This window comes from Neolamprologus brichardi, chromosome 12, assembly GCF_056152115.1.
Source record: "Neolamprologus brichardi isolate AB-2024 chromosome 12, ASM5615211v1, whole genome shotgun sequence".
NCBI classification, from domain to species: Eukaryota; Metazoa; Chordata; class Actinopteri; order Cichliformes; family Cichlidae; genus Neolamprologus; species Neolamprologus brichardi.
In genome coordinates this window covers 7,907,088-7,932,066 of record NC_142115.1, presented here as the reverse complement: position 1 = coordinate 7,932,066, position 24,979 = coordinate 7,907,088, and the positions used below count along the sequence as shown (strand labels likewise).

At 39.9% G+C, this 24,979-nt stretch overlaps 1 protein-coding gene across 3 annotated transcripts in view; it reads left to right on the top strand.

The window, feature by feature from the left end:
* unc5db (unc-5 netrin receptor Db) overlaps nucleotides 1-24,979 on the top strand; it is a 276,678-nt gene that overhangs the window by 152,630 nt on the left and 99,069 nt on the right. For all 3 annotated transcript variants that reach the window (XM_006797542.3, XM_006797543.3, XM_006797541.3), the window contains exons 3-4: nucleotides 10,957-11,100; nucleotides 14,059-14,162. In XM_006797542.3, coding sequence (XP_006797605.1) covers nucleotides 10,957-11,100; nucleotides 14,059-14,162 — 248 coding nt within the window. The remainder of the gene's footprint in view (nucleotides 1-10,956; nucleotides 11,101-14,058; nucleotides 14,163-24,979) is intronic.

The window sequence follows — 24,979 nt, the reverse complement described above, 5'->3', positions numbered from 1 at the left end:
TGGACTATTTTGAGCACAACAAAACTTTTGTAATGCTCTGTGTTGTGACCAGTTGTGCTTGTGCTCGTCGTGATGGACGTTGACTGTTACTGTTGGTAAGAGCTGCAATCTCTAATTACAACCAAAAAACAAATAGCAATTGTCATGCGAAAAATCTTCAGTGTCTAAGCCTAAAACCAGTGCATCAGACCAGATGGTTTTCGGGTTTGTTTGTTTGCTTGGGGATTTTTTAATTTATTTTGTGTAACTTTGTAGAGTTGTGCATTTTAAAATCGTTCCTAGAGGTCAGACTTTCACCATGGAGTTCCACTCTGTTGTTTTCAGATATGTGACAGACAATTGCAGCTGAACTGTGTGCACTCAAAGTGACCTGTTAACTGAACACAGTCTTTACTCACCACATACCCTACACATAACCAGTGTTTGTGTAAGGTATTAAAAAAATAACATGTGTTGGGATTAAATTATTTGAAGTGCCTCAATTCTATGCTTTATATTAACTAAAATGCCATATAACCATATAGTGTAGTATTAAGTGGGCATGGCCCTGAAAATAAAGGCATTAGACTACGTGTCCTTGGGGGTTAGAAAGCTGAAGACTCTCACCCACGCTTGCCTGGGAGAAAGTAGATAACAGGGGACCATCTTCTAGTGGAAAGTTACTGAAACACTGTTGTTTAGACTAGAAAGGGACCAATAGATTGAATGTTTGATTGTAATTGATTGTTTATTTTGAGAAAAATGAGAATTGTATTGATTAAATTGATTGTTGATTGAGCATCAAACACCGAGTGTTGCTCTTCCTTCAGCCCAAAGATGAAAGAGTTGGGGTATTTGACACATGTTACAGTATTCACATTAGATTTGTCAGTAACGCAATAAAGTACTAAATTCGTTACATTACAGCTACAACTATAACTACAACACTCAGCTGATTTCAGTTTGTGTTGGGGAGAAGGAAAATGGTGGAATGGTCTATAGTGAATGTGTGAACATTTTTATTTTTATTGCACAAAAGGACAAGAGCGCAACGGTAAAGTGCAAACTGCATCCAGGACAGAAACAGCAGCATTATACTGCTAATACAACTTCAGCTCTTTACAAGCATTTGTATGCTAACACAAAGGAACATTCAAAATGAGATGTAAGGATCACTAACCACCAGAGGAGATCCTGCACAAATGCAGGTGGTTAGAACACAGTTGTTATAGAGGGATTTAAAAACAGGAGGAGAGAGCAGCCATGGTATGGTTTATTATTGTCATTCTTGAAATTGTAGGACTTCGTGATCACATCTTGCAAAGAGTCCCCAATAACTGAAAACAAGTCCAAATGATTCCCATCCATCAACTTTCTTCCACTTTTTCAATTCAGGGGGGTGGGTCATACGTTTTTAGGAAGCTAGAGTATCCAGGAAAAAAAACTCACAAAGACATAGGGAGAACATGCACATGCAGACAGGAAGGTGGATTTAAACCCAGGATGTTCTTGCTGTGAAGGAAGAAGGCTAAACAATGCACTGACATGCATGAGTTCAACAGCGGTGATAAAGTATAATTAGGAAAAACGTAGATGAAATAACTCTCTGGTATGTAACACTCTCTGAAACTGGCCAAAGTACACTGGCTCAAGTCCAGGTGTTGAAACTACACCTTTTACATTTTTCATTTCTGAGCTCAAAGTAGCCCAAAGCTGCACACCCAAACACAGATGGATCTGGCTGTCATTACTGTGCCAGAGCACCGGAGACGGGAACACTGGGCCAGAGCCAAAACCCAGTGTTCTCTCTGAGACTCACCAAAAATTAGCTGCTGACATAAATAGCCAAATTCACCAACACTTTGTCTCACTGGTTATATTTGTATTATTTTGCTTAAAGTCAGTGTGATTGACATAGAATTTAATGTTTGACCAAACAGCTAATAGTATAGTGCTTCTAGTGGTGACATTGTCCTTTGTTGATTTGTTGATTTGCTGTTAACATCGACATGCATTCTAATTAAATACCAGTTCATTATGTTTATATTTACATCTCCCTCATGAGCATGCAGTTGGTGGAATCCTTTTAAAAGGATCAAGTCTCTGACTAACAAACACTAAACATTGAATGTATATGTAACTTATCATCAAACTGCCGAGCTATCAACTGCTTTAGAATGCCTTTGGAGTCCTCAGTAACTTATTATCTGCTCAAATAAATTCTATTCAATGCCACACTAAAGGCAGGTACATATGAAGAAAAGGCTTCTTTGAGTTTATAGTGGCACGTACCTCACTGACATTGGCAATCAAGTGAACATTTGAAAGAAATTATTTCACATCTTTCTTTTTGTGCTCATTATTGGTTGGCATCACATGAGGTGAAAACGCTCCCTGCAGTACATGTGCTATGACAGTCGCCCCTGGCACAAACAGGTGCCCTGATAATGGCTTCTTTTGAGTAAACACAGATTTATTATCGAGGGAACCTCATTTCTCAAAATCACTGCAACAGTTTGCATCCCATTGTGAAATAAATGAAACTCCTGCAACTTGGTTCCCTCGGTAGGTGTGCATAAATCTTTATAACAAATCTATCAAAAATGACAGCCCTCCTAATCATGACTCAAAATAAGCATTTTTCTTCAGTATCAGAACCAATTCAGTGTTTGTCTACTTCCCAGCCATTGCTCAACTGCTAACTGGAACTGCTATGTAGCAAGACTTTTTAATACGTGACAAAGTGTAGGAAAATGCTAATGATGCTCACTGATGCCCACACTGGTTAAATGGGTGGATACCTGATGTGATGAGAGATCTTCTGACAAACATTCTTTGTAATAATAACCTAATGAAAGCAAATAGCAAATAAAATCACATGTAAATGTAAACGGTAACAAATATCGCCCCTGTCTTACCTTTGTGTTCTTTTTCTACTTACCAGCACTCTCATTCATGTCCATGAACAAGTGAATAACTTTGTTACCATTTCACAAACTGCCCTTGTGCTGTAATGCAAACCATTCTGTATCCAAACCAAACTGGAAAATCCACGTCCATTAGCACAAAACAGTAACTTAAAATTCATAAATATATCATGAACCATGTTGAATACACCACCAGTCTGCTTCAGTGTCACATTTGGCCCAGCAGTAAAAAAAATGGTTTCACACAAATTAAATTAATGTCCTTTTCCTGAAACTAACCAAGAGGTTTACATGCCCGAATACAGTCAAATCTGTCATATGGCAGTGTGAAGCAGGCAGGGTTGAGTACCCAAAATGCTGACCCAATATGCAGGACTTAACTCAAAAACATAGCTTTATTGCTGAAAGTATGATTGCAGACACCAAACTGGGAGAGACTAGAAACTGAACTAACAAGCAGAACACACAGCCGGCAAATGAGGGAGATCACGACACCAGACTGCAGAAACTAAATACAGGAATGAATCAGAGCAAAGTGAAAACACCTGGGGAACATAGCTGGCAACAATCTAACAGTCGAGACGGGGGGAAGCAAACCTGAACACGTATCGGATACTATCAAAGTAAAACAGGAAGTATGGGGAACACACACACTAGCTGTGTCCCAAAACGTCGGCTGCATCCTTCGGAGGACCCGGCCTTCGCGGTCTACGTGGGCCGGGTCCTTCAAAGACCGAGAAGGCCGGAAGTGCGAGGCTGTGAAATTGGACGGTCTAGCCTTCAGATTTGCATCACCGCTGTGTCGGTGGAGTTTAATAAACTCGGCCGTCTGCTCCTTGCTATCTAAAATATAACAGGACACTGGCGAAAATTCTCGACCGTCTCACACTTCTGTTTAATCAGTTTTCTGTTTAATGTTTATTCAGCTGTGTGAAAATCCCGGAGAAACCCATCCGATGGATTAATAAAGTTTTATTTAATCTAATAATCTAATAACTTTGATCTCAGCCAAACCGATTTACTCCAGAACAAATAAAACACCCAAAAAAGGCAAACAATTACATTTTTAAGTTATCTGAGTGACTTATATCATGTTTTAGTCCGCTGCTCTCGCCGGCTGGAGTGACCATTGAACCCCCCGGCTTGCTATTGAGCTGGTGGGTAACAGATGTCTCCGAAAACGTCGGCACACTTTTGCAAATATGCGATGTCTTGATAAACCAAGCAGATATTTGAAATTTACACAGCTACTTTCTCGCCTTAAAATATGTTAAAAGTTTATTTTGTGGCCCAGAAAGATTAATAAGAGTAATTTTAAAACTTAGCAGCGGCCGCCATTGTTGCCAGCTGAAATTTGGCTGGGCCGCGCAATGAATTCTGGGATATAGTGGGCCACAAAGGACACACCCGACCCATTCTTCAAATTCGGGGAAATGAAGGACGCATTTGTCGGCCGCATTTGAAGGAGTCGACGAATTGGGACAGCCTTCGTCGTCTGGCTGTGATGTAATCGGCCTTCAAATGCGGCCTCCGGAGGATGCAGCCGACGTTTTGGGACACAGCTCCGGAGACACAGACTGATGAAACCCAGGGTGAGAGAGCAAGGGACGAGAAAGCATATATAATAACACTGTGTTAAAATTGCAGTATTGATGTCCACACATATATTTAGATGTATACTGGGTTTTAAAATGAGGCCAGTGTTTTTTAAGTGAGGCTACTAAAGTCTAATCCTGAGCTGACCTTTCCCTCTGCCTCAGAGCAGTGGACCAGTGTTTTGGCTTTGCCACTACATTGAGCAGATATGGCCATTTTCACAAAAGTCTATTATTGATCTATGGGACAGCAGCCCATTCCTATTTTGCCTTTACTGTATGGTTAACAGAAAAGAACCAGAGGCAGTGTGTGGATGGAGTAAAAGATGAAAAAGGTTTTTTGCTGGACTCTCTTAAAGCAGATTTTTTTAAAATAAAATGATCGCAATGCACCATTTTAATGAAGTTCTTGTCATTGAAATCCATTTTAATAAGCTAGACTAAGGCAGAGCTACCACAGCGACAATCTCACTTGCACTGGACCTCAGAACGGGGAAATATTGCTCTCATTCCAGCTGCTTTGCCCATCTTTCTCTGAGTGATTCAGCTGTTTTGGATGGATTTATCAAGTGACTCGGAAAACTGCAAAAGAGTGAGAAGAGGATTGGGGAGGAGAGCTGATCAAGTGGTTTACTCTAATGAGGCCTGTCAACAGTGTTCTGCCTATAAACAAATAGGGTTGACAGATGACACAATGACGGCAGTCGTTCCCTTCTCTCCAGCAAACCACCTGTCGATGTCGCTTTGGACTCCAGGAAATGTGTTGCTTTGTCAAAAAAGCTTGCGGCCACCTTCTCTCTCTCGCGCTCGCTCACTCTCTCTCACACAATCAGTCTTGCTCGCTCTTCCATTTCTGTTAAACTCAGCCTCAAATTTTTTAGGGCATCGCAGAAAGTCATTAGTTATTATTTGCTTTGCTGTCTCTCTTCCCACACAGATGCTGTCACTTGACAGCTCTCTGCCTGTGCTCAAGAAATTATGAATTATGCCCGTGTCTCACTGTCTACAGGGACGGCAAATGGGAAGCACCAACCATAGAGTTTCTTCTTTGTTTATTGTGTTCTCACCCCCCCCCCTCCCCCCCGACACCAACTCACGGCCTGTCAATCTTACCTACCACAGTTACCAAAAGCACCGATTGCACCATATTGTGACAAAGTGCCTAATTTGTATCAGCGTTTCAAGACTTGTGAGTTTCACAAAGAGAAAGAAGCTCACTTTTTTTTGCTATTGTTGTCATTTGTATCCAGCAAAGTGGAGACCACCCGCCACGAAATGTTCTCCATTTCTTAATTTTGCCCCAAACACCAGCATGGAGTCATCGCTGTTGCCCCAATGCCATTCATTCGGATTTGATTGGTATTCATTCAGAAGTCTGCTCAGTGCGTCGCAAGCTGTGCAGCCTCAGTATGAAGCTGTTTGAGTTTAGTAAGAGCATGTCAGATTAAAATATAATTCATCAGAGAGATTGGAGGCATAAGAGTCAGGGCAGGCTTTTGGTCTCTTGCAGTTCCCAGCACATTGCATATTTGGCTCTTTAATCCAGTGGTGGGTATAAGGTCCGGAGGCTCCAAAAGGCTCTGAGAAAACACATGTGACAGGCCCTAAGCCGATGACTCACATTAAATATGGGTGCTGTATACCCATTTGAAGCCATATGAGGGGATGGTGAACAACTGGGGGCTTGCAGCTTGTTGCCTAAGAGGATTTTCAAATAGACTGGATTTTTTTCCTCACATTCTTTTATGCATTCAATATAATAAGAGCATTGTGCAGTTTGCTGTGGTCACATCGTGTTTTTGTGTTATATAATGTAGTATATTATCGTGGTGTCACTTGCACAGGAAGCCTCTATACATCGTTACGTGTAGTTCAGATTATTAATGCTAATTCTTCTATAGATGATTTAGCTTTCCCTTCAGAACTAGAAACATACTGCATGTTTGCCCGAGGCTCTGTGTTTCTGCCAATTTCCTTAGTGATGCTATCTGAGCTCAGCACAGAGAAGCAGAAAGCACTGATTTAGGAAGTGTGTCAGTCTTTCCTAAGAACTTGTGCATAACTAATCCCGTAAAACCCATTGATCACTGACGCAAGCCTTTAGACATATCGAGATATCGATTACAGATTCTTTAAAGATGCTTATTTAGCATACAGGGCTTTCCCTTTTAACGGCAGCTTAGCACATGACCTAAACAGAGGCCTATTTCCAGCCTATAAATGCTTCATTAAGACCTGACCCACATGAACACTGCTAATACTGGTACTCTCATGAAATCATATCAAAACCCAAGCTCTGAAGGTTCATTTTGGGCATAATGGATGTAGGAAAGGCAATGCCAGTTGATCCACAAGTTCAGGCAGGCCCCAAAGTCAAGTTCTGCTACAATCCCAGCAAATCAACTGATCTCAGTGCCAGCCCACATCAGCTGATAGTTCAGCTGATACATTTCTATGAAGCCACACAGGGCACACTATTTAACCTTGTGTTGGCCCGCCCACAATTGCTGCAAGTCTGTGGGTCACTTTGCAGCCCATCTTTCATTTCTGATTCATTGGATTAAAATCTAAAGGGTTTAGGTGAAGTCTCATGCATTATGTATGCATGTCTCTATAATCTCCAAATACATTATGTACTCCTAGAGTAAATTAACCTGGTGTTATGAATGGTGCAAGTCCACCTAAAAAGGAACCAAGAGTTTCCCTTTGAGTGGGACCAGTTTGAAATTTTACTTTATCTCTGGTTTTGCAATTATTCTCACTTGTAATTGATTCGATTTAAGAAAACCTCCTTTCTCTAAGATCCCAGAGGACTGACATTTTACATGTGTTTGCATGTCAGAGGTTCCTTAACTTTAAAACGTAACTATACATCATGATAACATCTTGTATTATGCCGTTTTCTGAGTGAGGACAGTCCAGTTATGTTGTATTGAAGTTTCAACCAGTAGTGCATACACAGATCCCACTATATTTATTGAAATTAAACAATATAATATAAAGAAGTAAGAATATTGCACTACATTTTTAAAAGAAGACTAACAATTACAGCACGGTGGCACGGTGGTTAGCACTGTTGCCGCACAGCAAGAAGGTCCTGAGTTCAATTCCAACATCAGGCCGGGGTCTTTCTGTGTGGAGTTTGCATGTTCTCCCCGTGTTTGCGTGGGTTCCCTCTGGGTACTCCGGCTTCCTCCCACCATCCAAAGACATGCAGCTTGTGGGGATAGGTTAATTGGATAATCTAAATTGCCATTAGGTGTGAATGTGAGCACGAATGGTTGTCTGTCTCTGTGTGTTAGCCCTGCGACAGACTGGCGACCTGTCCAGGGTGTACCCCGCCTCTCGCCCTATGACAGCTGGGATAGGCTCCAGCGCCCCCCGCGACCCTGAAAAGGATAAGCGGAAGCGAATGGATGGATGGATGGACTAACAATTAGATGAGCATTGTTTATTGAAGCTCGCATATTCTTCATTCTTTCCAGCCGAAGTGGAACTCTAACACAACACTTTTATGCTGAATACAGAAAGTTAAACACTTGCATTAATAATTTTTTAAAAGTGTCAAGTAATTGAAGGAGAAAACTAATTTGGATTATGCTTTTTTTCTAAAGCTCTAATTGGCAGTAAAGACATTTTGATTCTGGCATTAGTGAATTAAACATACTGCAAAGGTATCAATGTCATTACTGCATGAAAAGAAAAATTACATGGTCACCAGATACCTGTATTTATGAAAAAAGTATTTAAATAACTGATGCAGCAGTAGTAATTCTAAATAACGCATTGATCAATGTTGATTAGTTAAAAATTTCTAATTTTTTAATACAAAAATAAAGTTAAAATACTATTTGCTAGTCTACAGTGCAATTCAAGAGTGGACTTAAAAATTAGCTCTCCCTCAAGAGTGACAAAAGAAAACAATAACACTGTGGACCCGTCACAGTTTCTTTATTAAGCTGTCCTCAAGTGAGATCCCCTAAGACAGCTAAAACCAGGAAGTAGAGTATTTGAATAATTTATATTGTGAAGTTGAAGTTCACTTCAATTCAGTTTAATTGCAGTCTTATTTACACGACGACACTTGCCTAAAAGCACTTTATATGGTAAAGTAAAGACTCCATAACTCCTCCAAGATGTGTTAATCAATCTGGATGAAACTTGCTATATAAACTCCCTATGGGACCAGGATTATCAGTGTCTATACAGCAATAATTAGTGGAGCGTGTGTATCTGTGATCAAGTGTTCATCAAACAGGTATTACAGTTACTTGGCTTTAAACATAAAATATGTAGCTTACAAGGAAGAACAATAAATATATGTATTTATTATTCATTATTCATCTCATGTTGTTTATGAACAGCCATTTTTGCCTACTGATTACAGGCTACTTATTCAAGTGTGTGTTTGGGTTTATAAAAAGTAGCCTGCACTACTTTGTAAAAAGTGAAGCTGTCAGTGTTTTATTTTATTTCCAGAAGTCAATACCAATAGGGCTCTCCAGTTGCAGTCTTTTAAACATTTTTTTGCTTTTTATCTTCATGATGTTTGCCTATCAATTTTTTTGCTTTGGAACAGTCAGTCTCCTATGTACTTTCTCCATCACTAGAACAAAGTCTTCATCTTAAATCGTTCGAAGAGGTAATCCTGTCTGATCCATTTTGCTATGTCTAGCTCTGTTGTTCTTTAGTGCTACGTCTGTGCTTTGAAGCACTTAGAATAACAGTTGAAATATTGCACACCAGCTTCATTTGCACTCAGTGACTGTCCTTGTCATTGGAGGCTTTTGATATCTGTGAGACTGAATAAAGTTTTCTTTTTTAATCAATTTCTTCTGACTTTTTATTCTCTCACCCACTCCCTTCTCTCACATACACACACAAAAGTTGTCTCTTTTCTTCTGCTTCTTCCTCTCATCATATATCTTGCTATAGGTATGCTACACTTATTCAAGTATGTGCTCTATCTATCTATCTATCTATCTATCTATCTATCTATCTATCTATCTATCTATCTATCTATCTATCTATCTATCTATCTATCTATCGATATGGAACTTTTTGGATTGGATTAGAGATCAACTTCTATACCCGCTGCCAGTTAGAAGATTTTTTCTTAAGTGGTAGTACAGAAAAATGTCCTCAGCAGTGTGGAATCAAGAACCAGTTTTTGTAGAGAACCAGTTCCCAGTAGTCTACTTCCGTGGAATTGTTAGTCGTCTTTGTTCCTGATCCAGTTTATCCCACGTACTTGCACTGACACAATCAGCTGATTGATAAGCAATACAGATAATGCAATTGGAATCTCTAAATTCTTATCATTTCCCATTCCCAGTCCTCAGCAAAATTCCATGATGTATTTAAGGACTAAAATGCGTAGCCAGCCAGAAAGGACATCAAAGCCGTCTGACCTTGCTTCTTTTTTACTACACCTTCCAGGACATTTCAAAATCTGAAAGAAACAGTTAGAGAATACTGCTCTTTGAACAGCATGGAAAGCTGTGCTTCCTAATTCAGAAAAAGAAGAACAACAGACTTCATGGATGGAAGGATTGTGGCAAAATAAAAATAAAAAATAAAATTTCTATAGCACATAAAATACAACAGAGTTGAACAAAGTGCTTCACAGTCGGTCAGAGCAATAGCATAAGACAGAATAAAAAAAAAGAAACAGTTAAAAGGAGGGCAGAAAACAATATGACAATTGTTTGAAACAAAAACTAGCCATGAAATAACATACTAGTTTGAATCAAACTAGTATGTTATTATAAGACGCAATTTAAAAGACTGGATGGACTCGGAGGAACGAATATAAGGAGGGAAGTTATTCCAGAGTCTGGGAGCTACGACAGCAAAGGCCTGATCACCTCTGGACTTCAGAGCATTTGATTGGAAGATCTAAGTGCCTTATTAGGGATAATAAGGCACAGTTATTGAAGGGAACGAAGGGCAGTTATTGGTCACTGAATATTTATTATTTATATTTATTTTGAATTTTGTCTGGGTTCACTAAAAATCCCTGCAACATAAATTGCAACAATTTGTAGATCAAGGAAGTGCAACTCAGAAAGTATTTGCTTTTGGAACTGTACAGTGCATAAAAGAATCAAGTCCAGTTTTACCTTTTCACATTATGGTCTTATTAATAGTACAGTGACTCCCTGAGCTGTTCCTTTGCTTTAGATTTATGTCATGTTAGAAGTAACAAATATATTGCACATATGGCACATCTTCTTGTAGCAAATGCCACAGATTCAAACAACTGGCAGAAACGTCTTAATAATTTTAGAAAATAATTAAACTTAACTTTATTCAGCACAGCACTTTAGGTGTTTTTCAGTGGTCCCAAATGCAGGGTAGCAAAACTCTAATTGAATCTAATCTAATCTAAGGTGTGCAACACTACACATAGGCACACAGAGTTGCTAACTCTCTTACCTTCTCTGTTGATCCAGGACTGAAGGTGCGTGAAGTGATGATCAACGTGTCACGCCAGCAGGTGGAAGATTTCCATGGCCCCGAGGACTACTGGTGTCTCTGTGTTGCCTGGAGCCACTTGGGCACATCAAAGAGTCGAAAGGCTACTGTTCGCATCGCTTGTGAGTTTGCAACTCTCCCCTAAGATGTGAAAATTTAGTAAAGTTTATGTAAAAGAGAAATGGTATAAAGACTCAAAGTTTTAACAGCAAACTTGTGACTTTAGTTTAGGCTTGCAATCTTGATTGCAAGATTGAATGAATTGATTGAATAAACATGCAACATATTTTAGAGAAGATGTTCATTAAACAGAAAAGAACTATAGATGATAACCAATCATGCATATATGACTCTCTCTTCCATTTGATCAAAATCAGTCCTTTTCCTATACTGCAGGGTACTTCATGATGCTATAGATGTCACCACATTTGGTCCATAAATATGATTTATACTTTTATTTTGAGGGCATCTCCTCCAATTTACACATCAAAGTGTGTGCTGGGGAGTGCTAGTGCATATGTGGAAAAGGGGCATAAAGGCTTTTCTGTCTCCAAAGGGAGCCATGTGAAGGTTGATAAATGCGATGATACTTGTGTCAGCATTGTTTGTGGGAGAAGACTGCAAGATTGAAAATGAAAAATAATCTGGGGGTGTGGAGTTAGAAGAAAGGGGATTTACTGGGGCTCATCTCTGCTTGAGGCTAGAGGATAAGGATATATTAGCTGCTACTACCTTGACACAATGAAACCTCTGAGCAAACTGCCAGTGGTACACAGGGTTTCTGAGTATTGTAGGCAAAAAGATATGTAAAGCTAAATCAAAGGAGAACTCTTTAAATGGTTCTTGTAATGAGCTGCATGTTGACCCTGATAAGACCCATGGACTAAAACAAAGTTTACAAATATACAAACTACACTGCACAAGTTCAGCTGAGAAATTTAAAGGCTTGAACCTGCACAGACATCCAGCTGTTTCTTTGTCACTAATAGGTCAACGGATAAAAGAGAGATGACATAAAGTCCTCAAGCACATTGAATTATAGTATGACTAGCTCTCAGGTACCGGAAAAGTGATTTTTCCCCACATAGGTCTGTGTGATAGCTTTATAATGACATCAAATTCACTCAGACCTCTCTGACATATGATTTACAGCATCTGTTCCCAACAAAGGACAACAACCCTGTTTCATTGGACCAAAATCTGTGACCATGCCGGCAAAAATAGAGTTTTTTATCAAATGAATAATTAATTCCCACAAAATGATATAGTCTAACAAAGTGGGACGCTTTTTTTATTTACAGCTACTGGTGTCCAGCAACCAATACTGTTTTCAATTTTTAGAGCTCAAATCTGAAGGTGTGGAGTGAAAAAGACATGCATTTGGCAAGGTTCATGTCTACTTGACACTGCTATGCTGGTAGAGGTAATGCCAGGATAACGTGAACTTCTGATGGAATCGTGGGCTGTATTCAGAACAAGTATAATGGCACTCACAGTCCAGTTATGAAGCCTCAAGCTGAGTGCTTTTAATATTGGTATTTGTAAATGAGAAGGGGCAAACAAGGAGTGGGCTCTCTCTGCTTTGTCCTGGTTTTTGAGACTAATTAGAACAGCAGTAGATGAATTGCTCTGTGGGTAATAAGGGCTCCTTTTTCTAGCAAAGAAAGAGATACCTTCATGCTAGCTTAGTGGCCCATTATGTTAGCAAACAAAATTATAACCTTCAATCAAAAGTCAATCAGTCAGAAGTGCAATAAGTTAGAAGAGTGAATGCCTTGAAATTATACATAGCCACACGATCATGCATTTATTCATAATTTGTAACTGTCAGTATAATTTGTTTTCTTGATTTATTGATGCAGGCATGTACTCCAAGGGTCCATATATTTAAAAAATACTAGTTAATACAGCATTATAATAACATGACCATGTTATAACAAAATATTTTGTAACAGAGATCCAGAATTAGTGTAAAATAATCTGTTCCAAATATGTGGAATTTAATGATGTTCATGTGTCTCATGTTTTATTCCAGTTTTTTAACCTTTGGTCCATTTGCTTACTTTATCTAAAGCAGTCTCTGAAGAAAATGTTGCACTCTCCAACTTTAAAGTTGTAGCGACCAGTTGTATTTAAATAATGCAATATAACAAATTAACAAAACTATCTGGCAAATGATTTACAGTGTCTGTCCCCAAAGAGAGCGGAGTGTACAGACAACAGAGCCCTCTCCTTGGACCAAACTGTGCGAGCGCAACAAGCTGATTTTATCTTGAATTTGATTTTTTTAGCAATGAAATAATCAATTCCCAGAAACAAAATGCTCTCAAGTTAGACACAATCAGCTACTTTCAACCACTCCTGTCTGAGACCAATACTGCTGCTAGAGTTAGAAGTTACAGGATCTGTAAGCCAAGTGAAAGTCAAAATAAATTAAATACAGTAAGAAAGCAACGTATTTCTTTTGTCCTTTGAGAGAAAAAAAGAATATGTTTGGCGAATGACAGCAACTGTCGAGCTCTTTATCTGCTGAGATTTGGTGTCACTGTGTTTGCAGTCATTTTACACTGAGTGTAGCTGCCAGCTGAACTGAGGTTTTGACTGCAGGCTCAACACCTTCCCTCCTGTATGTGGATCTTTTACATGCAAGCAACCTCTTGTGATCCCAAGGGTTCATAAAAGCCCATTCATAACTGAAGTTAAAATTTCAAAGGCACATTCCTGCTTTATGTTTTAACTTGGTTTTCAGTGAAAAGCTGCAGCGCAATAAGCTATCAAAGGCAGTTTGGAAAATGGGCCGAATAGGATCTGTCACTATTGTATGCACATGAGTGCCCAGGATGATCATAGCAATCCTGCTCACTTCATCCATCCAGCATGTCCTTCAAACCACCTTGTTAACAGATTACCCAGCACAGGGCCATTGGATCCTCTCTATCGTATACAGGCTACATTGGATTTTGAAGGTCGTGGTGTGCAGAGCCGTGGGGCAAGCTTGCGTGTTAGCTGCTAAAGGGAATTGAGGCCAGGCTGACCGTGACACTTGACACCTGACAGCAGCCTCTTATCTCCCCATACAGACCTGAGGAAAAACTTTGAGCAGGACCCCCAGGGGAAGGAGGTGCCAATCAATGGGATGATCGTTCTGCACTGTCGTCCTCCGGAGGGAGTGCCCGCTGCAGAGGTAAGTCCGCTGCTCCTCAGCTCCGCCTGTCCCAAAAGAGAAGAAGCTTATACTCCCACTGAGCAGAAAACATACGCATCAGAGCGGATACTTATTCTGTGAGAGTAGCTCTGTGCCACTCGGAAAGTCGATTCTACCTTCAGCTCCGCTTTCTCTGACCTTTAAGAGATTGATATAGTTGTGTTTAGAAACTAGTGATAAGTGCACATAAATATTTGGACACAAAGGCACTGGTTTCACAGTCAGCTAGACACCTCCCGATGAAGAGGATTCACAATATAACTTTTAATCCAAACCTCTATCCACAATATTGTCAATAAGATCTACACATCAGCCTTTCACATGTTCTCTTAGCCATGCAACTAGAAACATCTGGCTTCAAATGCAGAAGTGGGATGTTGCTCCCTGTCCTCCTGGATTCTGTTGTTTGATCTGTCAGCTTCTACTGCGTGCTCATAAAAGGGTTGATTGTGCCTTGCGGTTACTATATGGATATTCAGGATAGGGATTGCACCACTGCACCTAAGAAACTATTTACAAAGAACAGTGGATATTTTTCACTTGTCTGTTATCTGGGCTGAGTTTATTTACATGCACAGCGTGTCCCATTTTCTCCCTCAAAGTCTGTTCCTGGGGAGGCTCATATATCACAATTACCATGAGAAACTTCATTAGTTATGGCTTTGATATGATCGAGACCTCTGATCTTCCGCAGCTTTCATTAGTAAATCATAAGAAGACATATGCACCATACTCCAAGAGACAAAAGTAAATCTTTCTTTTCCATATAGCTCGAGTTTTTCTCAAACAAAACTGTCATATTGGTACCAACTGTGTTGTCTTTCTTTGTCATGAATAATGACATAGTTTGGTTTCTAGCGGACTCAAGTCTCATACAGCATTTAGCCCTTCTAAAGCTGAGCAATTGCCAGTAGGGCCAAGAATACATTCAGGTTTTCAAGGGTAAGTTCATATCATACCTGTATATCATCTTTTTTCATAACTTTGAAAAATTAATCATATATATTTATGGCAACAACTGTAAACTGAAATGACAGTACTTCCTACCAATGTTCCCTCTAATTTTTCATGTGTCTGAGCGAACACACAAACTCCCTGAGCGATCCCTTGGACCACTGTGAGCGACATCAGACGTGTGCACTGGGGTCATGCCACCATCTAATCCATCCAAGTTACACAGTTTATTAAAATAATCAAATTACAGCATTTACATTTATGTTAGACTACTTTTAATTAACTGCTTTATCCCACTTACAATGAAAATGTAAAACAAATCTAGTCATTGACCTGTGTAGTATGTTAACACTATTGGAAGTAAAAATAACTTGAACTTTTTTGGTTTACACACACACACACACACACACACACACACACACACATATATATATATATATATATATATATATATATATATATATATATATATATATATATATATATATATATATATATATATATATATATATATATATATATATATATAAAGCTCCGACTTGTATTATGAGTATGAGTATGTGGTCTGGTAGCTGCAAAGTTTTTTGCAGCTATTTTTTTTTTAAATGCAGCCAATGGGCTTTTAAACAAAATTTTCAAACTATTTACAGAACAATCGGCTGTTCTGCATTAAATTTGATGCCACACAAATTATTTGTGCCACTCCAAAAAATAATTTCTGTCCAATATGAGTTACAGGAACAACAGCCTGATACCTGCAGGCCTGACAACAGGAGATGTATCACCGGTAACATTCAGCAGTCGCCTCATTGTTCTGACACACACAACAAAACTATTGACTACACTACACACTAACTACACAAGATTTGCGCTAAACGTCTCAAATCTCTCACATCTCAAACACCGCCGTCACTCCTAAAACTTCCCCCCGTTTCTTAACAACTAGATGCCACGTTGCCATATCATTTTTTGATTGGTCGACATGGTACTTTTTTCGACCAATAGGAATCCATTTTTTACCGTTTTTTCCCGCAGTAAATATAAACAACGATAGTATTCAGGAAGAAAACCAAACATTGTAGATATTTTTATCATAACTCTGGTTTTACGTGGCCGACCAACACAAAATCAAAACTGGTATAAAGTCCCCACTTTTTCGGTCAATTGTTCCGTCTGTCCTGCTCACATCTCCAATGGTTGTACACGTTGTCATTAACTTTGCTTCAATCCACATCAGTCACGCCGCTTTGCTACCTAAAACACCGGTGTCGGCACATAAGGACGCTGTCATAGCCTGTCAACGACGTTGATTAGCTGCGTATATACGAATGTGAATCGCATTATTGGCTGGACTAAGGTGGCATCGTTCTAATCCCATACGGGAGCAGCCAGTCACTTACTGACTAACACTGCAAAACAGAATTGTTAATGTATTAATTTCAATTTCAATTCAGGTTAGTTTTTTTTTGTGCGCAACGCAGATTTTCTGTGCGCAGAGACCGTGCCAGCAGTGCGCAATTGCGCACGTGCGCAGCTTAGAGGGAACATTGCTTCCTACCTGCGTTGTTGAATGTCCTCAGGTTTCCTAAAGATTGGATTTCATTAATATTACAAACTCCTGATCCACATTATTTGTTACACTTACTTCAGCATGCAGATTATCATATGTTTTACTGACAGCAAAAAATCTCAAGACGAGGTCACAGCAGCAACTTGGCTTGATGTCTTATGCATTTCTTCATAAACTTTCTTGACACAGTAATCAAAGTGAAAGATATATATCTGCTAATTACTTTTTATGAGTTTAACGTTCAAAAACCCATCACGACCGCGTAGGTGTTCTGATAAGATTTGATTATCTGTATTTATGCTATAATTAGATAGCACACTAACTGCCATCAGATCCTTGCTATGTAGGTGTGGTGTAATTAAAGTTTTGTTTCCACCAAAACCATAACCACTTATTAAGTTAGACCTTTTTTTTTTATTCTAACAGGTGCTTTTATCACAGATACAAGGCCTTGGCTTAATAATCAGCCCATCAGTCATAGTAGTTATTGTTGTGACCCATATATTTTTCCACCATGTTCTGTTTTGTGGTCCTCAGCTTCAGCTGACAAGTTTCCAGGTCCTCTAAGATCTGTCAGTATATGATACAGTGTTCTGGCTACAATGTTTGAGTAAAGGAGTAAATTCATGTCTTCAGAAACAGCAGGTTAAAGCTGATTACTGCAATAAAAGCCAATAACCTAGTAGACTATATTTGTTTAATCTTTTATTTTTTAGCATTTTATACATCATATTATTCAATTGTTATTTGAGAACATATTTCTGTTGTTTTCTGAGTTTCTGACTTTGTATACATAAATGTGGCCAGTAAAAGTAAGAGCATGTGAACATTTAGATAGATGGCACAAGTCCCTGTCATCTTTTAGCTAACACTTAATTATAAGGTTTTAACTGTAACTGGATGTTTGTTTTTTAATGTCTGTTAGTTGATGACCCTGATAACAAGTCGGGTGAAGCTCAGGATCAGGTCTAGGTCACATAACAGTCAGACAATATTGTTATATAGTTTTTAAAGGACACCTATATGCTCTCTTGGATTTTTTGTCATATGTTCCGTTATACCAGTGAGCTCCATCTCCCCATGTTTTTTTCTAATCTTGGCTCTTTATGATGTCAGTAAGAGCAGATTTCCCTGATATAGTCACCTCAGGTGTGCTCTAGATGTGAGCACAACAGTCGCACCCATACTCTTTCTTCTGAACCTTCTGTTTATGAGGGGCATCCAATCTGAACAAAGCTGCCTTAAAAGAAGTTGGGATGGAGTTGAAAAGGCTTGTTTTAAGGTGAGGATGAATTGGGGGACTGCACCAAGTGTCAGTATATCATAAAAAAGGATTATTTGAACTGTGTATCAAGCAGAGCTACTCTAATAGAGTGGAAAAAATTGGTTACACTGTTTACCTCTAAAGAGCATTTTGTTGTTATTATTATATTTTTTGCTTCAAGCATTTAAATCATGGTTAGAGCCAACTTAAATGGAGGCTCCCAGGGAGATGGAGGACACATGTTTCATACACAGTGACCTGCAGTACTCACTCATCAGGGCAAATAGTGTTCAAATGTCACCAAATACACATTTGGCACCAAATGTCCATTCGTCTTATTTTTATGTAGACTTGCAATAATCAGCATGAACAATATATGTGTGACTGCTGTGTGCAGGAAACAGATTTGGGCAGAGGTCAGCTTCTGGCCCCGCACTGTCTAAATGATTCAACATGAAAATGGAGGAGTGATGTCATTTCAGCGCTGCAGAACCCACGGCGTGGATAAAAATAGGTGAATCTGTGCGGCTCAGACCGAATCGCAATGTCCCATCTAGTCCTTTGTCAACACAAATGAGCCCGGCCACAAGAGATGGGAGTGAATAATGTAGGGAGCACAGGGCAGATATCTTCAGCCCAGTCGATTTCAGCGCACCTTGTCCATGAAATATTGAGATGGCGTCCGTGAGTGCGCTAGTATGAGGTTTCAGTGACTGCAGCTGCAGGATGGCTGCTGCTGTGGCAGGACCAATAGGATGCGAGAATGCGGTTTGAAGTGCGGAGCATAGGCTGTGTTTGGAAATCAACCTCGTCAGCAAGGATGTCAGTGTGAGCTAATGAGTCTCCAGTCACTCGCGGTGGAATCATTTTGCATTATGTGGTTACAACAGTTTATTTAGGCTGGAGTCTGACACTGAGCAGGAAGGTCTCCTGCACTCTGGAGATCTTTATTTGCACGAGGGAGGGGCCATGGCAGATCTCCTGTAGTCCACCTCCTTTTCTGTCGTTTAGTTATTCCTCCTACTCTGTAACAGTCAGCATTGTTTGTCCTTTCTGTTTCTTTCATTTATGTACAGAAACCCCTCTAAAACCATGAATGAAAAGCACTGACCTGACATTAGTTTGGCTTTGTTAAGTAGTTATGAAAACATATAATACAGCAGTGTCATTTTTAATTGTGAAAACATGTACAAAGACATCCTAATGTTCTGCACTCCTGCAGAGTTAAGTTCCTCTTTGAAAAGGTGCAGTAGGTCAAGTGGAAGATTAAAGTTGTTACATCTAGGCTGACACTTGCGAGTAGGAGTGAGTGCTTTTATATCTCTGGGGCTCAAAATTTGCATCTTAGACAACACGGTGCTTGCTGAAACTTTTGATTGGGGGAGCTTGTGTTGTGGCTGTGAACAGTCAGACAGGAAGCTCCGCTGACACAACGCAGGACTCTGAAAACTACTTATTCTGCTCTTCACGTTTCTTTCTTCCTCCGTGGAGGGGAAGTGTGTTCTTAGTGTCTGTCTTTGTCTGTCTGTCAGCAAAACAGAGAGTTTTACCTCTCTAGATCACTTTCTTTGGAAATATAGGGCGCACCTGAGTCTTTCTAGTTATTATTATTGCCATACTTCAGTCTAAATCAAATCTAATTCTGTAAGACAGAATTTATATATTTATTTTTATGCAAAAACATTCCCATATAGACAAATTATGCTTTCTCTTTTGTTTGAGTCAAAAAAAAATGTGATAAATGATCATACAAATGCATAATGTTAAGTACAATCCTTTAAATCTCAGCAACTTGTGAGAAGTCAGCAAGTTTAAGTCTCTAATTAAGACATTGTAGAAAACAGATAATGAGACACTGATACCTCCAGGTAGTGTTTGGTAAAATTAAATGTTGGCCTTAGAAGGAAAACGGTTCCTTTTCTTTCCCCAATTAAGAATATTCCCTTAACCATGAATACATTTAAAACTATTTATTTATTGTTTGTTTGTTTCCTTTAATGAGCTCTAACCTTTCAGACTTTCCAGTGCATTTGAGGAGACAAAAACCTTTAGATGTGGCAGTGGTTATCACTAGGTGTAAAACTATATAACTCCATGGAAGTTGTCTAACTGTGATTGGCACATTTTTACTAAGAGAACTAGGAGAATTGGGTGTTTCTTTTCTTACAAAAACCCAACTTCTTTTACCTGCTTCTTAGAGCACCCATGCCTGCACTTCAATCTTCTGCAGTATTTTCAAGTCGCAGGTCTCCTGCACACTTCTGCACCATGTCCCACAACAACTGAAGCAAAAGTGAGGGTAGGAAACGTAAGAGTGCCATTTGTGACGCATGCCCCGACAGCGGTGAAACCTGAGGTGGCAGACTTACACTCAAGAACACACTCAAAGAAAAAGAAACAGAACTTTCTAACAGGCTTTGTAGCACAATTTGAAATACTGACATGAAAATTACAACTGAGGGGGGGGAGGGGGGGGGTCCCTGTATTATTGTAGGGTCTCTCCCACAAGACATTTGACGTCGCTGCTATTGTGTATGTTTCTGTATGTTTAGACTTGTTGAAATGGTCTTAAATCAATAATTATACCCTCTCAGCCATTTCACATCATTTCTTTGCAAAGAAAACAGATTCAGCCTTTAATGCTCAGACATCCTTAGACATCCATTTAAGACTTAATCAAAAGTAAAGTTTTTGTTGGTGTCTTTTTATGAATTCAAAGTGGGGACAAAATAAATATAAGCATCAAAATGTAACTTTCTATGGGGTCTTTTTGTAACAAAATACCTTCATATCTCATAGAGAGCTGAAATTAATTTGGCTCTGGTTAGAGAACATAGGAGGAACTTATTTGCAATTTTGCTTCACGGCTCCAAAACCAATTCTCCACTTGTAGTTTACAGATATCAGGAGATGTGAATGCAGAGTAGATCTTTTAACTTGGGGAGAAAAGAGGTCCATGAGAGCTTTGTATAATGAGTTTCTTTTGAGAGGTTACTCTTAGAGAAAGTGTGAAATGAACAGCCAAACTAGAAGCCAATTTCAGCTTCCCTGAATGAAAGCCTTTAATCCAGGATGAATCCCCTTGATCTACAGTAGCTCAGGTAGACAGGCCACAGCACAAAGGAGCATCAACTAAATGCTCCTGCACCGTGATACAAGCTCCCCTCTGGTGAGCGTCACAAAGACATTGCGATGCAGCTCCGAAAACAAGTTAGCATTTAACTCTATCCCACCTCCCGCCTCTGTTGCACTTGTTTCTACTTTCACATCTGACTCCTTTGTTATTTTCTCATAGGTCAGAGAAATGCTCCTAGAGAGCAGATGATGAGCTTCATTATTAAGCCGAGCAATTACATCCCTCCCGGCCCAGGCCGCAGCCGGGCGCTCCCTCTATTTATTTCGTTAAGATAAGACAGATCGAGGTGGAATAGTAATGCAGCGCCTTGTAGCTCAGAGGGGAGGAGAGGTGGCATTTGGGAAGCAACAGGGGAGAGGGGATGGGCGATGCAGGCCCACTTTCTGTTCTCCACGTATCATTCTTGATTAACCTCCAGAGCAGGAGAGCACAACAGAGCTGCAGATAGCTCCCCTCCGAATGAACCTGCCGCTGTCGGGCTGACTGTTCGGATGAACACAGCATGTCATGCTGAGTTCAAAGTGTATCTGTGTGTATGTGTGGATGCACACATACTTTTAATGACAAGGCCTGCTGATTGGTGGACGGAGAGATCTATTGGGAGGATCAGCCCTGAAGCCAGGAGTCTGATTTGCTGGTGTCACGTGATCACCAGGGATATGCCTGGTGGCTCACTTAATCTATATAATTGCACTGATGAGATGCTCAGCAGAGGAAAACTTCTGTTTCCCACAGTCAGGCAGGTAAGAGTCACCCACAGGCAGAAGGAGATCATGTTAAATTGTGACACCTAAGCATGACTCAGCAGACAGATTTTCCTCCTTAGGGCACTGAAGCGCTCCATTTGTACTGAGTCACCTTGACATCAAATGACCATTAGAGCCAAGCAATGAGACACACGAGCAGAGGGGAAAAAATGCTTCAGCTGGCAAGGACTTGATCAGCACTGTCCTCATAAGTCTTGGTGATGGCTACAGTGTCACCCGGTTACATTGCTCTCCTGTCCTCTAATTGCCCCTCGACACCCACATTTCTCAGCATCTAATCATCAGGAAATGTCATCAAGAATAAGCTGTGTATGTGTATGTGTGTGGGTAGTTAAGTAGATAAGGGAACCTGGCTGCTGTGAGGACGTGACCTTCAGGGGCAATTCGGGTAATGAAATCACAGGAAGGAAGTCCTGATGCCAGGGGCCCACCTGGTAACCCCTCTGTCAGAGCTGACACTGATGACCGCGTCCTAAGTGAAACAAATGTGCCAATTAGGCAATTCATTCCTCACATCCTCTACTACACAACCACTGGCCTAATTTGTATTTGTCCCTTCATCTTTTCCCCCCCATCACCTCCTCCTTCTCTCCCTCTCTTTGTCTCTGTCTCTCTCCTCCCTTCTCTTCCGCTTGGTGAATCTTTTCATCAGTACCCAAGGGCTGTTAGTGGCAGACAGACAGCTAATGTGCAGTGTGGCCCCACACTGGGAGGGCCAGCTCGTGCCACACATTAATTGCCTCTTTCAAGTCACGGCTTTCCCCACAGGATAAAATTGATATAAATACATAAAAAAAGTTGTTGTTGTTGGTGGTGGGGGGGCATGGATGTAGTGCGGTGTGGGAGAGTGCTAGGACTTGTGTCATCCCTTCAGTGACGGATGACTTTAATCATGAGAAATTAGACCCCATCCCCTGCCCTGCTCCTCTGACTCTCTGTTTTCTTATCTATCTAACGATGCTAGGCCGCTTAACCTCTGATGAAACCCCCCGTGTTAGAGGCCAGTGTTAAATTATACAGAAAAATCTGCAGGGCCTCAGTCTCACTGTAAAAAAAGAGAAATTCTCATTCTAACTTGGAGTGGCACAACTGGTTGAAATAGAAGTTCGGAAAAATACAAAATGAGAGAAATGATTACTATGTTATGACGTTCATTATCATTTTTATTCATGTCAATATATACCTGCAATCCATCATCCCTCAGGTCTGTGTGTCATTTCTATTTACCCAGTGTTTGCATGCCCACAGGCGCTTCCTATTTGCATCCAGCCTGAGTGTTGTTTATTATAAAGGGTGGCTGCCTGTGCTCTTCCTATAAATCCATCAGCCCAGCCCATTTTGCTGCGCTATGAATGTAATTTGCAAATGCAGCGATGCAGCTCCCTTACCAGGGTAAAAGCAGTAAAGCGTCACTAAGTTTGTAATTCATAATTAGTTTTCCTCTCTGTTGCTGGTAATTGGTTATAGCACATCCTTTGACTGCCTAATGGCTTTAGCGTTAGTGGTTATACTGCCTAGTTGTGGCTAATCAGCAGGGTGGGCCTTGTAAAATGTAGCTGATCAGCAGTTATGTGTATTGCTGGGCTTTTTTAAGGGTGCCGAATCCAGATACAGGATCTGCTACTAAGATTTGCACGTTGAGGGTTCAGTATGCTCGAAACAAACAAAGTGTTGCTTCACCATGTCGAGCCAGTGCTCAAGACAGGAAGTGTGCAGTCTATTAATCTTATTTATCTGTCTGAGACCCATTGTTTTAGCATTTCTGCCCTTTAAACCAACTTTCTTCTGACAGGCTGCCCCTTGCAACAAAAGGATATGAATAGCAGGGCTTCTGTGTGTTCTGTGGATGTCTTCAGTCACTGACAGCATGAAGAGCCAGGAATAGAGAACAAAAGCATAATAGGGGTCCTTTAATAAATGTAATAAAGGACTTGTATAAATGTAGTATGTTTATAGTAAAGGATGTAAAATTTGAGTTGCCACAAGACAATTTAGTTAAATGGAAAACTGAGGTTTGCATGTGGTTAACACTGTGGAAATGTCTATTTTAACCCAAATCTAATTCTATTCAATTCATTTTCATTTATATATTGCCAAATCACAACAACGGTAAACCTCAAGGCACTTTGTATTGTAAGGTAAAGTGACCAATTACTTGGCAACAGTGGGAAGAAAACACAGAGTGATGTGTTAGCTCAGAGAGTGAAAAGAGGTGTGTGAAGAAAAAACACTCAGTGAATCATGGGAAGGTCTATAGCAGCTTAGCTAAGGGAGGATTCAAAAACAAAAGTTTTAAGCCTAATCTTAAAAGTAGAGATGGTGTCTGTCTCCCAAATCCAAACTGGAAGCTGGTTCCACAGAAAAGGGGCCTGAAAGCTGAAGGCTCTGCCTCCTATTCTACTTTTAAATACTCTAGAAACCACAAGTAAGGCTGCAGTCTGAGAGCTAAGTACTCTACTGGGGTGACACGGTACTATGAGGTCTGATTATTCCTTGTTGTAAGGAGAAGGATTTTAAATTTAATTGTGGATATAACATGAAGCCAATGAAGGGAAGCTAATATAGGAGAATTACTCTTTCTTTTTCTAGTCCCTGCCAGCATTCTTGCTGCAGTATTTTGGCTCAACTGAAGACTTTTAATGGAGTTTTTAGGACAATTATAATGAATTACAGTAGTCCAACCTACAAGTAATTAATGTATGAACTAGTTTTTCAGTAATTAATGTATGAACTAATCCTGCTCACTCTGAGCAGGATGTTTCTAACTTTAGGGATATTGCACAAATGCAAGAAAGGAGTCCTACATATTTGTTTAACATGTGCATTCAACCACATATCCTGGTCAAAAAGATCTAACCTACAGCGTAAGCTATTCCATTAGTTTCTCAACTTTTAAGCCGCAGCATTTTGCTTGTTTGTTTTGTTTTTTTCTGTTTGTTTTTTGATCAGAGGGTGGACTACCAAGTCATCAGGAAAAGGTAGCAAACCTGGTTAGCATAGCTGCTAAGTAGTACAAAACTACAGACTGATAAAGTGCTAAAATGTCTATCACCAAAACTCAAGAGTAAACGTCTTGGGTGGGCTGTACCCCACATATTAAAATGC